Source organism: Topomyia yanbarensis, chromosome 2 (assembly GCF_030247195.1).
Source record: "Topomyia yanbarensis strain Yona2022 chromosome 2, ASM3024719v1, whole genome shotgun sequence".
In the NCBI taxonomy this organism is placed as follows: Eukaryota; Metazoa; Arthropoda; class Insecta; order Diptera; family Culicidae; genus Topomyia; species Topomyia yanbarensis.
Genome location: NC_080671.1, coordinates 323,882,297 through 323,897,849, shown reverse-complemented (window position 1 = coordinate 323,897,849; position 15,553 = coordinate 323,882,297). Strand labels below are relative to the sequence as shown.

The following is a 15,553-nucleotide window of genomic DNA, read 5'->3' as shown; positions in this document are numbered from 1 at the left end:
ATCCCTGGGCACCACAACGTGGATTTTAATTTGTAAAATGAAAAGCATGACAGATAGCACTTACATGTCTTCCACCAACTTTTCCAAAATTTGTCGTTCTACAACATCGCTAAAGGTCGTTTGGCTCTAGCTACAACCATTAAAAAGTTAATTTTAACAAAAGGACAACAAACTAGGAAAACTACGGTTAAGCTGTTTGGTTTTATAAAATCTCAAAATTTCTGCTAAATTTACATTCTGTATCACTGTGCATCGGGTTCTACACTCCCGAAATATGCCGTTGTTTTGAACGAATAATAATTTTGCTCGGGACACTCGTTATACTGTCGTATGGAAAACCCTGAGTGCTATGCCCTGTCTTGCGTTTGGATGTCATCAAGTGGTCTTCTGCTCAACCTTCTCAGACCAGAATTTTGCGCTTCGTGTTCGCTTGATTTCTAGCGTGTCATCGGATATAAAACAATGTGCCGTAATTTGCACGAAGCATGATTTCGCCTTCGCATCAATACCATCGTCGCTACCATCACTGGAACCGAAAGCTCTGACGTAGTCGCACTATCCGCCAGCGACCTACCTCGCCTGTCTGCTCAAGCCGTTAACCCTAAGTCTGACGGTTTTATGTCCGTCTATTATCAAAATGATTGAGGAATGAGCACAAAAATTCAGGTCCTCTCCTCTTGCGACTACGGCGTTATTGTCGTCACAGAAACTTGTCTGCGAGTTGACATACATAACTCAGATCTTTAATGAACTACACGATTTATCGTCGTGATCTTAACTCTTCTTCTAGTCAACTGGGTCGAGGTGGCGGCGTTCTATTCGCTCTTGAAAATAATCCCCCTGGCACTATTTCAAAATTGCCTGCTTTTGAATGCATGGAACAAGTTATTGTGCGCATTTTACTTCTAAGTCGCTCTCTTTACATTTGTGGTAAATAACTGCGACCGAACAGCAGAACTCTACAATTCTTATGTTTCTGCAGTTCAACAAATTCTAGACAATGCTGTCAACTCATCGTAGGTGACTATAACCTTCCTCATCTCCGACGGATGTTGAACCTCAAATGTTACCAGCCTGAGAACGCCGCATCTGAACAAGACATAGCTATCACGAAAATGATAGTCGCTGGCGGTTTGTGTCCGATGAACTCTCTCACTAACGCAAATGGACGGACGCTCGATATGGCATTGGTTAACTACGCAGATTCGGTCGTACTACTTGAACCTCCGATACCTATTCTCAAAGCGGATGCGCACCATAAACTCTTCGCGCTGAGATCTAACACACAAAATGAAATGGATAACGATTCAGCAGTTTTGAGGAAATTTTCGCGGTCTTTGATGCAGTTGATTGGTATAACTTATTGAACGCAAACGATCTGGATCATGCGGGTGAGGTGTTCTACGGAACTGTATACGAGATACTCCGCCGTATGGATCGTAAGAAACGAGTGAACAAAAAGACGGACTTTAAGTATCCGTGGCGGAATCTCAAACTTCATTGTCTACGCAACATTCTTCAAAAACAATGCAAGCAATACTTCCGTCACAAGCCCGACGACTACAAAGCTGTTCTTCGCCAAACCGAACTTCAATACGAATCGGCCCGGAATAGTGTCTTCAGCGAGTATATTGGTCGTGTTCAAGTCGGCGGTATAACCCTTCGACATTCTGGAAGAGTGTGGACAGTAGGAAACGCGCTGGTGGTATTCCCGTAAATGTGTATCTCAAAGAGACCAGTTCGCAATCCACAGGCGAGTCCGTTAATCAGTTTACAGGATACTTTTGTGGATTATTCAGCAACCCAACTGTCTCTTCAGGTCCAGGCCCGGATTGCTTGCCTCCAGTATCCGTAAAAGGATGCGCCCGATCGCTATCATTGCCGGTTAGCATTATTTTCAACCGCTCCATCATTGGAAACGTCTTCTTGAATGGTTGGAACAAGCTGCTATAATTCCGATTCACAAGGCTGAAGACATTCACAAATTTGATGACGTACACTAGTATCTTAGTCACCACTATCGAGAAACGTCAACAAACCGACGCAATATATTTTGATTTTTCAAAACCATTCGATAAAGTACCACACAACATCGCTTTTTTGAAGCTGCAGAGACTACGTTCCTGTCTATTTGGTTGTTGTGCTTTCGTCGGAATTGATTTAACTAGAACGTGCTTGAATGATATTCCAACCGGAGTCCCTCAAAGAAGTCACCAAGGACCACTAGTTTTTGTTTCATTCATAAACGAGCTCTGCACTCGTATTAAATTTCTAATTCCAACGGGCACCAATTTGGTGTTAGATTGGATACATCGTGGATACAAAAAATAGTAGCACTCGATTGTTTGCAACTCTATAGCGTATGGGTAATAATGGATCAGTTGCTCGTATTCGCACATTGCACCTTAACCCATGTGACATTTTAAGAGCATCAGACAATCAAGCGATGTGATGGTAGCGGCAGGAAACGAGATACTGCATGACTAGGATGGTATTGGACCAATTCAAACGTCAGCCTAACATTTCGATTCAAGTTTCAATTCATTTTGAGCAAAAACAATGAAATGTTTTCTATAACATATAGAAAGTTCGAAAGGCACCAACCAGGAGGTGGCAAAATTTGTACAAGAAAGCTGTACAGAAAGGTGAAGAGGAAGATGTCGAAATTCGGTACACAATCCTTGTTTGGCAAGCGATCCGCGCATTTGGCAAATTTTCATTTCTTCAATACATCAGGGATTGCACACTTAATTTTTTCTATCGCATCTCAGCTTTTTTGCATCTTTTGTCGAAATCTCAACAGCTGAGATCTCAATAAACAATTTTTTTGCTGAGATCTCAGTAAAAGTGACGTTTGATAGCTAATACTCGCAAAATATTTCACTGAAAATCAGCAAACAAATCTCGCTTTGCTGAGATTTTAGTTTCTAAATTTGCTGACTACATAGCTGTTGGAAAATTGCCAATGCGAATTCAGTGTTTGTGAATGGACAAATCTACATGAAAACCTCTAAAAGTGAATCCTGGACTTCTTTAGGTCTCAATATACTTTCGCGGTCAGATTAGGCATTTTCCACTATGCCGTCGTAATCTGGTACAGTACAAATTATGTTATTTTTGTACGACAATCCGCCCTATCGAGGATTTGTGCAGCATGCATTCGATATGTTTCCTATTTCGACTGGTATTGAAATGATGTTTTTAAATTCAATATTTTATTCATTTATGCTTGAGTTTACATTTTGTATAATATTGCAGTCTAAGTGATATAGCATATGATTGTCGTCTTTGATGAGCTTCGTTGGTAGATGATTGCATCTCTGATTATGAATGAACTCCTAAAAGTTGTGGTAGTGAATTATTGAAATGAATTGTGTTGCTCATATTAATAGGTTCCAGTAATTTCGATGTTTTGCTATGTTAATTTGTTTAAGTAACAATTAAGGTATTGAATATTTGTACTTTCGAAAGGTGAAAGGGCTAGTTATTGTTATTATTTATTTTCCTTTGGCCTCTTTCTGCACTGAGTGCCTATCACCGACACCAGAGACTTGCCACTTAGCTACTAGCACCATCTTTGAGATACTAATTCGTTAAATATGAAAATATTAATATTACTTATAATGTACTTGTTTGCTATCTTCGCCTCTCGCCCGTTTACTACAAAAGAAAGCACAAAACTTCTGTCAGAATATGTAATATGTACTTCACCAACAATTTTTGCAGGAAGAGACACTATATCAAAGAGTGGTTCTATTTCTGCGGCGAAAAATGCGAATATCTAAATTGGATGAACCTCGAATCGCACAATTTCAGTTGTGCCCAGGGGCCCCGAGTGGTCTTAAGACGGCTCTGAATAAGAGTGCGTTGTACTCGACTTTTCACATCGCTCAAACGCGAGTATTTTACATCTTCCGGTTGTAACCCGAGACAGTTGGAGCCGGAGCCTAAATCAATATTTAGCGTATGGCTTCAGCGCCACTCCCGAAGGAGACCATTCGCCTTGTTCGGTTTGCCCAGCTATTGAGACCCCTCCTACGGGCGGGTACTATTTGTTTCTGAGTACTGGCTCCAGAATGGTCCAACTGGACTCAGGTACCTTGATTACCAGTCTGAAAACATTCGCTAGAAATCAACAACAGTGCACAAAGAAGGCCTCAGACCGGTATAATTAATTAGCTCTAACGCTTTTTATCATCACGGGCAAAGATCTACTCAAACACAAGGTCCCCAATCGTGGCCGATTTAGGAAAGGTTGAGTCGAAGGAAAAAGGAGTCAACTATGCTCGCTAAAAACGGAAACGACCGAAAATCGTGAAACTGCCTACACCAGAAAATACCAAAAAAAGTTTACTGCAAAAAAAACTGTTTAATCACTTCAACTCATAATTCGCTTACAAAAAAAATATTTATTTCACATTTCGGGTCTCGAACCCAGACCTTCCAACTTGCTAACTAACTTCCTCGCAGCGCGCTAACCAACATGGTCACTGCCTATCCTGTCTCTCTCCCTTCCCAAAGCATATCAAAAATCTAACTACCTAACGTGGTGTTCATCCGAAAATGAGTGGCTCAACTTACGGTACGTGCATATACAGTCGGCGTGTTTGCGTGTAATACAGCGATTTCATCGCTGACGTAGGATTTTCACGGGGTGGGAAAAATATAACCGCCGAACAAAAAAACTGATAATCGGGTTTCGAAGCCGGGCTTTTTGAGCTTGTCACGAAAACGTTGTCACTTAGCTCACTGAACCGGCATTTGCGGGTTTAAACAAAATTGATCATGCGCATGTTAAAAAAGGAAATGAGTACTCACACTACCATGGTTTTCCGTGGGTCGCTCGAAGATCCAGTCCGCTGGGGATGCTGATCCGGTTGCCACAAACGATTTGCCCGGTCGTTTGCTGGCAGAGTCTGACCTGATGGGGGTCACTGCATTACATGTTTCCCTCGTGGGTTGATCGATAGTCGGTGCCCAGCAACTGGACGTATGCTGGCAACGACGCTGCTCCCTAGTTAGCGCGAAGTTGACGGTCGTCGCTCTTCCGGATGGTTCACCGGGAACTTTGTAGCTAGATGGCGGGGTCAGAAGCGGTTGATGACGGATGATGATCGGTGTGACGGGATGCTGCAGCTTCGAACCTGCACGAAAAACACGCATCCAACGACAAGTTGGAATTAGGGCACGCACTGCACTGGCCACCATTTGCACCTTACCTTAATTCGGGAATACCGACTCTAAATCACTGCTTCGATATGCGGGAAGCCACTTAACTTGTACGAGTTAGAACTGGGAAGGGAAAACTAATTACTGGCAAAACTGATATAGAGAATCTCACGATTTTTATCTTTCACCTATAAAACCACACCGAGGCGCGAGAAAAAAAACTAAACCACTCCTGCCTCTTCCACGATCCAGAACAAAGTGAAAAATCAGATCTTTGGAGTCCTCAGTTTAAAGCATGAGTCATATCTTCGTGACCGGAACTACGCAATCGTTCACGAAATTACGCAAGTTTCCCCGAAGCCTTTTTTGTATACGGCTTCAATTTCTTTTGAATATCCCCAGACCTCGATCCTCTACCACCAAATCCCGGATGCTGCCGAATGGCTTTCAAAAACCCAGAGACAAATAGTTTCCCCTCCACTATAGCTTATTCTGCGGTTAAAGGTCGCAGAAAGGGTTATCTCAAAAGCGGGGCGACGCCTGCGTCGCGACCACCCGCCAAAAGTAACTCGGCTCCAACCACGGCTGGATCCGGTGGGTGCTCAACCACTCATCTGACAGTTCATTCGAAGGAACTCCAACCAACCACTCACTCTCATTCACATTTCGGGAGAAATTACAGAAGCTTTTACCCATGCTGAGCGGACCAGTTATTCGAGGGGCCGCTCGATATTATTTACATTCATATCGTAGTACTACACGGTCCAGATTTTTCATCGTAATACTTCTTAGGAACAAATCAAAGATGTTGAAACCTAATTTCTCTGTCTCTTGCTCACATCTTTCTCTTCACTTTACCCTGGAGTGGCCAACATATTGTAAAACCGACCCTCATCGGTACATCCGAGTCGATTCCAAGGCCGACCAGCAATCAAAACGGAAAACTCTAGCGATCGGACAGACGTACCTGTCATTTGCATGGGATTTTTGGACAAGTTGTTTTTATTTTCTGAATCGTCGCTGTTGTGCTATCTTATCGTCGCTGTTGTGCTATCTTATGACAAACGCCATTTTGGGGTAAACTGAGTTAGATATGCAACATTACTAATCTGAAAATTCTCTACAAAATGGCGTTTTCAGAATTTTGAAATTTTGCTTGGTTACTTAGGTGTAGCGAAAAAAGTGATGAGAAATTGTCAGTTTTTTGCTTTAAATCACTGTATCTTGGGATTCGCTTAAGTAATATAGTAGTTTTAGATTTTTTTATATGTAAAAATGTCTTAGGAACACAATGGCATAATAATTTTTAAAATAAAAATACATGTATTGCGAGAAATATGCAGTTTTACTTTTAAATTGGCAATATTTCATGTTTGGCAACACTGTAATTAAAAATTACTATTTTTTCTAGATTGCTTGCTCAATTTCCTTCAAAATGCATCACATCGATTGTTTCTAGGCCGAATATAGCCGAAGATATTAATAAAAGTTAATAATTGATGCTTTTTTTCTATGGAAAATTTTCCATGCACAATTATGACAAGCCATACAAATTTTGCCATCAATACACGCCTACGACACGTGTGAGTGCGACTTTTGTTTACATTTATAGTGAAAACTCGCAACGTAGTCAACCGAACTTCGTGATATTCGAGGGTTTAATACAGAATAGATTGAAGCATCAATTGTCTTCTTTGAATTGTTTTTACCATTTATAAGTTTCAAGATATTCAATCTCAAACTTTAAAAATCGTTTTTCTCGAAATGTGCTAAATGGCGCTTGTCATAAGATAGCACAACAGCGACGTTATGACAACCGCATTTAGCACATTTTGAGAAAAACGAGTCCTAATGTTTGAGATTAAATCTCTTGAAACTTATAAATGGTAGAAACAATTCAGAGAATCTTATTGATGCTTCTATCTATTCTGTATTAATCTCTCAAATATTACGAAGATCGGTTAACTATATGTATTGCGACTTTTTACTAAAAATGTAAGCAAAAGTCGCACTCACACGTGTCATAGGTTTGACATGACTGATGACAAAATTTTCTATGGCATGTCATAATCGTGCATGCAAAATGTTCCGTACAAATAAAGCATCAATTATTATCTTTTATTCACATCTTTGGCTTAATTTGGTCTATAAACAATCGGTGAGCTGCATTTTGAAGGAAATGAGTCGAGGAATCTAGAAAAATAAGTAATTTTTGGTTAGAGTGTTACCAGTTTAAAAATACAATTGCATTTTTCTCACGTGTATTTTTAATTTTATAATAAATATGCCTTTGGGTTTCTCAGATAGTTTCACATAGAAAAATAACTTTTGACCCAATTTTGTCAGCCAGCCATGGTTATTAATTAGAGAATAATTTTTTTCACAGCTTCGGTTTATTAAAAATAAATAAACAAATATGTTTTGTCATTGTCCTCATTTTGTCAACCTAACATGAACCAAGTAGGCTGATAAAAACGGGTCTTCGCTGTAATACATCAAGATAACTTGAGCCAATCCCCAGAAATTTGAACTGTAACATTATTAGCGTTTGAAAAAAAAGTTGGCAATATAAGGGTTAAAATGCTCTATTAACATGTTTCAGCTTCAGTACGAACCATAACTTACACCATAGCAACCAATTTACATCTCAGGCCTATCTGTACTGAGAATTCATTAATACGTACAACCTAAAGCAACAAAGCGGACATGTTGCTATGGCTTTCAGCGAAATTCTAATTAGCGTAGGTACGGTTTCGTGGTTCAATAACGAAACCTACCTTTGTGCACAATTCTCGGTATAAATGTTTGCATTGTGAAATCTATCAGCACCATTCGAACTAACCTAAAATTCACGCCTGTTCGAACAAGTGATTAGCAATATCAGTAGGTGAGACAGATTGTTCGCTGTTTAATGGCATTCGCTTGGAACTGTAAACAAATGCCACCGGGGAGCGGAGTGTTTTTGGCGAGCGGTTTGCCTGTATATATTGTCATTTGATACACTCTCACAGTTGGCGTCAATTCCAAAATAATTTAAATTAAATTTTTACATATTATCAATACCTGGACTTAAGGGGTTACATTACTGCACCATGTTCAATTATCAACAGGAGAAATTGTATATTTCACAGTACTGCCGCTAAAAACTAGTTTTTTTTCTAAAGTCCTCGAACAGTTAAATTTTACCGAAGATACTATCAAAAGAAAACAAGGCTTTTGATAATTTGTCAAAACAGGGCCCATGAATCGAGGGTGCGATGATTCCATAGACACTAATTTAAATTTGTATATATTGTAAGTAGGGGTTTGCTCACTACTCGGGTTCTTATTTGCCCGGCGTACCCTTCTTTTCAGGGCGGCCTAGGTGCTCCTACAGAATTTCGGATTTTCGTTTCACAACAAAAAGTAAACAAACAAATAACCTAAATTTACCAACTTTTATTTGCTGTGTCCACTCTCCCTCCACTTCACTACGGCTGCTGGTGATTCGCTGCTGCGGGCGGAAAGGCGGGCGGCTTCTTCCGACCGGCCGGGTCAACAACGGCCGCGTTCTCCTTCGGTCGTATCTTCGTTGGCTGCTCCGGCAGCGGTCCTTGTCTTTTAGCTAGGGAGGTGAGCTTGGCTCCTTTGTTGGAACCTCCCTAGCGACGGTGGTGATGAATCACCGGATTCTTCGCTCCCCGCAAAGAATCCCGGAAGACACCGCAGTGTTCTTCCCAGGGGGAGCCGTTGTCCACCCTGCTTCACCCTCCTTGGCTATTAGCTGGGAAGGAGAGCTAAGCTCGTTCGGCTTATCCTTCCAAGCGAGGGCGGAATGGTGCGTCTGGATCCTTTACGGTTAGCCGGGGAAGCGAAAGCTCCTTGATAATTAGCTTCCCCCGACGGCGATCCAGCACCAGAAACAAACGAGTACCCGAACCACGGGCCGGCACTTTCTGACGGGTATTTTTACCGTCCACACGCGCACTATACCGTACTGGTTATGGTGGCGGGAAACTGTCCCGAAAAACACAAAACTGATCAGGCGTCTGTTCGATGCCGTGGTCCGTCACTATCTCCCTCGATGGCCGCCTTCCGCACTCCACTATCACCAACACCAAAAAAACGCACATCCCGCATAGCTGTCATCGCTATGGTACAGCATAGTCCGCACACTTTTCGCAGCGAGAGGAGAGCGGTTACCTGACTAAACCCTATGTTATTAATATACAAATATTTAACAAAAATTACTACACCTATCTGATCTAACAAAATCGTTCACAAACAAAAATATAAACAAAATTTAACGTAAAAAGCGAACGATCATATGGAACAGTGGTGAGCATAATTTTACGTAAACAATACACTCTACGGAGTGTATACGTAAAAAAGGTATTATTCCACCCAGTGCTAAATTGTTACCCTGACGGGTTACAATATTGCCCCTAGGTAAACAATTCACCAAAAATGCGTTCAAATCTTTTGTTTGTACATCAACTAGTTTATCGGATTTTACGTGAGTTAATCTGATATTCTGTCAAGTGTTCCCAACAGCATTTATGTTGATGCTTGGAGAGGTCATGTGCAAGTGGCGAAAAAATAGTGCCGCATCAAATGTGTTTATGTGAAAGTGTCTTTAAAAATTTGAAATAATTTTAAAATATTGCTTTGAGGAATGGAAAATTTCTAGCTGACAGGTAGTTTATACACCAATCCCTTATATTATTTCTCACGAGTTCCTCATAACTAGATTGATAGATTGCTACACCCGTTTCTAAATTTGCAACCTTTTATCGTTCGAGTAGGTTATTATTTCTAGTGTATGGGTGTAGGATTAGATAAGCCCAACTAGGCCTAATTGGCATGCAAATATTTCACAATCGAATCAGTTATCTATAACCGGAATTGATAGCGACGATAAAGCGGACTAAACAGAAATCTAGTTCGTTACTCAATGAGGTGTTATTCAGAAAAGAAATATCATTCGTCACTTCGTAAAATGCGATGTTTAAACCATCTCATACACTGGTTAAATTAAAGAACTATCAACGATTTGCAGGCAAGACACACTGTTCGACGGTTTTCGAAAGTCGTGACAACAAGCGAACATTTTAATTTCTCTCACACACCTTGACCTAGCGCCGAAGGAAAAGCGAAACCGCCGAAGAAAAAAAACTCTCGTTTGGGTAATACTTCCAGGAACCATTTTAATTATTTTAAGCCATAGTTAAACAGACAAAGAGTAATGAGACAAGGCGAAAACATCCTACATAGAAAAAAATAACGATTCACTGCAGAGCCGCGTATTCGGCTCTGACCACCATTCATCTTGGAAGCACTTAGCTGCAGTACCTTCGCGCCGCACCGTAGCCAAGTGACTCAGTTGGCCCATTTAAGGTTTGTCGCCGTTCTTTCGCTCGAACCGAAGGTGTTAATGAAATAATCGACGATGGCAGATTGTGTTGCCGCACGTAATGAATGCAATATATTTATAGAAACATGATGGAGCCCAGTACTCAGTGCGTATCTACGTGGCGTGCAGTGATGGGCGATAGAAGAAATCGTCATTCAGAGTCAAACAAAGCGATTAAAATTCCGGAAAGGTGAGGTGGCGCCTCTTGTTTTAAAAGTGTTTAAAATATTTGAATCGACACAACGATCAATCACTGTGACATTGGCCCACATACTCGAACAACAGGCAGATATATCGCATGAATACCAATTGTCTAATATGTCATATTCAGCGAAAAAATCGTAAGCGGCATACCCATCTCTTTTCAACATTGGCGCCGCCCGGGCTTAACTCGACCCATTTTCTAAAGAAGGCGGTTGTACCAAGTTTGTCGTAATTTACTGCAGCTCCAGACAGAGGCACAGGGATACGTGACTCCCTATTCAGCCAGAAGGTGGTTTAGCAGAAGTGTTTGTGTTTCGCTCTAATAATCTTATCGAGATTTTTTTGTTAAAAGCAAGTTCCGTGCGCTACTACGTTGGTTTATCATCTACACATCAATGCGTTCTATCTGATACCTTATAATCACCGATATGCTCCTGAGTCAAATAAATCTGAAACAATATTACAAGTGATCCACAAGGTACAAAGCTTGGTGTTCTAATAGCGACTTAAGTTGTTTTCAAGTTCCATTAAAGCTTAAGCAGCTTGAAAGTTCGTTAGGAACTTTTTATGAACTTTTCAAGCATTCTCCAAATTTTTTGTTGGTTGGAGTAAGGTTTATTTGTTTAATTGTGGAAACATTAATACATTTCGAAAGCAATTTTTTTAGGATTAAATCAAATTAGAAAAAAATCAGCTTTAGTAAACTACCAGTAAAGTGTGTCCCAAGGAATTACCGGAACTGTTCCTACGGTTACTCACAGAAGAGGAAAGGCCAACAAGCAAGTAGTTTTACAACGAAAGCCGGGTTATTTCGATTGACTTTTTCTGCTTTGGTGTTCCCCTATCTGTTATAGCTATACTGTGTGAAGTGTCACTATTATTTTACAATAAGTTAAGTGTCACTATTATTTTACATTACCATTCTTGTCTTGGCCCAAGGCCCGTGCAAAAAAGACTTCTTCCGGTAATAATTCATCTCAAAGTAAGATGGAGGTCGAAACAAAATCGACTCCTCGGCTCAAGATATATCCAGGCTCCCAGGGCCGTCTCAAGACTACTCGAAGTACCTGGGCACTATTGCGTTAAGGGGCTTCTTTAATCGAACAGGTAAAAACAGCTGTCACAAAAGGAGTATAATCAAAAAATGATTCCCTGCATTACGGAACCATTTCTACTCCATGCAGCTCTGACTCTTTCATATTTGAGCCAAAACAGTCAACAGTGTGGAAATTATTAAAAAAAAATAAAGTGGGTTCAAAAAATATGGAGAACATAGACGATTCTAGATTTCTACTGGTGACGCATTAAGAAATTATGGCGAAAACAACTAAAGATCAGAAGAGTCTAAACGGTAGTCAATTTTTACAAGTACAGTATAATTCGTAAGTTTATTCGTCACCAGCTACATTAAAGCAAATATGTCATTAAGTCGAAAGATCTCAACTTTGGCGAAAAATTGGAGACACTGTTTTGAGCCTTCATTAGTTAGATTTTTGCTCACCGCAGCAAAAAGTTTGAGATTTGACGTGTTGCCAAAGGAACGGCAAATTTAGCAAAACGTCAAGTCAACTGATCAAACATTGTTATTGATTTGATTTCGTTTTCTGATACGTGAGCTATATTGAGTAACCTTCAAATTATTTAAGGCGAGATGGACTGTGAACGGTCTCAACACATGTCAAAGACAAAAACCAATTTATATCAGAACAATGGCTGTATTTGCTCCATTCAATCGGCTGTATCTTAACGACTTGTTGATTCGGTAGGAAATGTTTGCAGATAAAGTTTGTAGAAACAGTATTGTATCAAACAATTACATTTACTGAAAACCGATAAGTTTGCGGCAATTTACCTAAGCTAAGTTACTGCAAGCCGATAAGTTTCCGTTGCGTTTTGCACACAGTATGAATGTGCAGCGCTACTAGCAGGAGCTAAAAAACAACTTCAGCAAAAAGTTAAACGGCGTTGAGAGCATATTTGTACAATGATGGATTAGCACTGCACAAAAAATAATACTGCAGGTGAAACCGCCTTTCCGTAGTTGGTTCAAAATTTGGAGACACCGCACAATTAGAAGACATTTTTTATTCCAATCTTTTAGATTGAATATTGAAACCTATTCGACGCAAAAAACTATGATAGCTTATAACTTACAAATAAGATGTACACCATAAATAATTTTCAATCAAATCAAGGTAAAAACGTCTAGTAAGGAGATTTTAACTCAACAGATGGTGCTTATGGATGCTAAAACCGTGTCACCAGTAGGATATACGGAAAAAGGTTAAGTTGGGTATCTTTCTCATTAATGACATCTTTGATTAAAGTTTAAATCAAGAGTAACATATGATTCGCCAGGATGGTGCCCTTTGTCATGGGGCTTGTGAGGCCTGTGTCGAAATTGTGTAATTTTTAAAACATGTATCTTTTTTCAGCTTATTTTTTCAGAAAAAACTCCAATTATTGAAATAATCCTATGTGCAATTGAAAGCCTCGCTTTGTTTACTTTCTCTTTCCATTATTACGGCTTCGCCTTTAACCCCTTCATGCCCATATTGCTTGTGGGCAACAACGTTTTTAAACACCCATAACATTTGATTAATGCAAGATTTGCTCACAAAAACAAGAAAGGCTAATGTGACTATTAAGTTTTCCAAGCAATTAGACTATTGTAAATATTCTAGGAGAATTGTATTGAGCATTGGAAAGTAAAAATTGAGCAGCTTCTAGCACTGCGCGGGAAGCACCTATCTTTATGAAAAAGGCTATTCGTGTTTCTTGACCCTGCCGTTTTCAATGAAAGATAGTTTTGAAACCCTACATGCACTAGAAAAACGTTGGGGATTAAAGGGGTAATCGCTTCAATAATTTTCCAGTACATATCCGGAGAGTATGAATTCGGCTAGCATATTATACAAAGAATTTAGCAGCATACGCAAATGCGACTGAGTTATTAGTGGAAAAGAAAGTAAACAAAGAGAGGCTCTCATTTGCACTTAGCACCATTTCAATTCGTTTGCTAGAACTATTTTTATTTGCATTCTCGAATAGTTGCTGTAGTTTTTTTGAAAATGTTGCATGCAACAACTCATACAATCTTTTTTAAAAATTGTTCTTATGTCAAAAAGGTCTAATCGGTAGTGGAAAACATGAAGATTTATAACTCGAACACATTTGTAAAGTTTTATTCGAATCGGGAATGGTCAATTTTTCGGGCCTGTTGCTTTATCATGGAATCCCTCAATTCACACTATTTAACATTCTCTAATCCTCGCGGATTTCACTTAAGTATACATCAGTCTATGGGTTCACCATCTCGCTTGTTTCACTCCAGACAGCGGTTTCGTTTATAATTCAGAGTGGTAATAATATTGTTGAGTGAAACCGCAATCAGAGACTAAAGCTAGAATGATGGCAACCAAGATGCATACATACAAGTGCTTCTGTGTACACGCTGTGTAGTCGACTATACTGTATTTTGCCGCAGCCGGAAGGTTTTATCGTTCGATGGTGCAATGATACTGGAGATCGAAGCAATTCGTAGCTTACACGGTCTGCTCTAGAGCAGGCACCCCATCAGTGCATGATGTTCTCAAACTTATGCGGCAGCTACCAGACAGTTGACATTCTGTTTATTAAACACCGATGCATTCCACTACATAAGTCTTAGTGGAAGGAGTCCCCTCACTCTTCTCCTTGCAGTTTGGTAGAAACCGATCCTCACTGATTTGAATTCTCATACCGCCCGCGATTCAAAATGCAATCAAACAAAGCTAACAAACTACATCTGCCACTTTTCTCTATCATCTTCCTCAGGTTCAAGAACGGCCACCCGTACCCGTGGGGCAGTGAGATATCGTCGCTGATTGTGTACCCGGAGGCAGCCAATCAAACCATCTACACGCACCGGATATCGGAAACAGATATTGGCAACTATTCGTGTGTGCTGCGGAACGACACCGGCATCATGCGGCACGACATCGAGCTGCGAATGCAAGGTGAGTGACGTTAATGCGGGAAAAGCACCGTGCGCATCGTGTTTTCCTATACATAATAGGAAAACACGATGCGCACGGTGCTTTTCCCGCACCGCGTATTCAAATGGGTACCGTTGGGGCGGGGTTGAAATTTTCTCACCTTTCAATCGGAACGGTGCTGTGTGCTATGGACGAATTTATAGTGGATTTTCATTGAAATAGCAAAACACCGCTGACGCATCATAGTGTTGCAGTTTTTATGCTGCATTCGGTTCGATTATATAGCGTTCCCGTCCAGGAAGTATCGTGGGTAATTGAAAAACCTCGTTTGCTTGCCTTACTTAGAGTAGAAAACCAAAGTAACAATCAATTTGCAAGTATGTAGGGTAGACGTGCCCTTATTCATATCATTAGTCACGATGTCAAAAAGTCGAGTACAACGCACCCTTATTCGTCCTACTATTTGAGCTAATACCTCGAAAAGAGATAGCAGACACTGCTCTAACGAATGTGTTCAAATGGATGGGATGAATAGAGGTGCTGAGATGAACTAGGGTACAGTAACTCTAGGTAGATTACATATGATGCGGATCTTGATTTTAGGATTTTTCATCATTTTCTACAATTAAGATTACAAAATTTTATCAAACAAACCTTTCATAATAATGTTAAGCATATTTCTACTATCTACGGAAATAGGGACTTCGTTCCAAAATTCTGATTATGTTCGTCGTTTGAGTTGACCGTGATATCGCGAATCGCTCAACTGTGAATTATGAGATTTGGAGAATCGTTACACAGAAAAAAAAAC

At 40.2% G+C, this 15,553-nt stretch overlaps 2 protein-coding genes across 3 annotated transcripts in view; one reads left to right on the top strand and one right to left on the bottom strand.

Moving 5' to 3' along the window:
• Positions 1-15,553, top strand: part of LOC131683780 (fibroblast growth factor receptor 2-like) — a 164,929-nt gene that overhangs the window by 136,411 nt on the left and 12,965 nt on the right. Inside the window, exon 3 of the mRNA XM_058966075.1 lies at positions 14,582-14,763. Coding sequence (XP_058822058.1) covers positions 14,582-14,763 — 182 coding nt within the window. The remainder of the gene's footprint in view (positions 1-14,581; positions 14,764-15,553) is intronic.
• Positions 1-15,553, bottom strand: part of LOC131683775 (acetylcholinesterase) — a 403,722-nt gene that overhangs the window by 376,915 nt on the left and 11,254 nt on the right. The gene's annotated exons all lie outside the window — the stretch shown is intronic.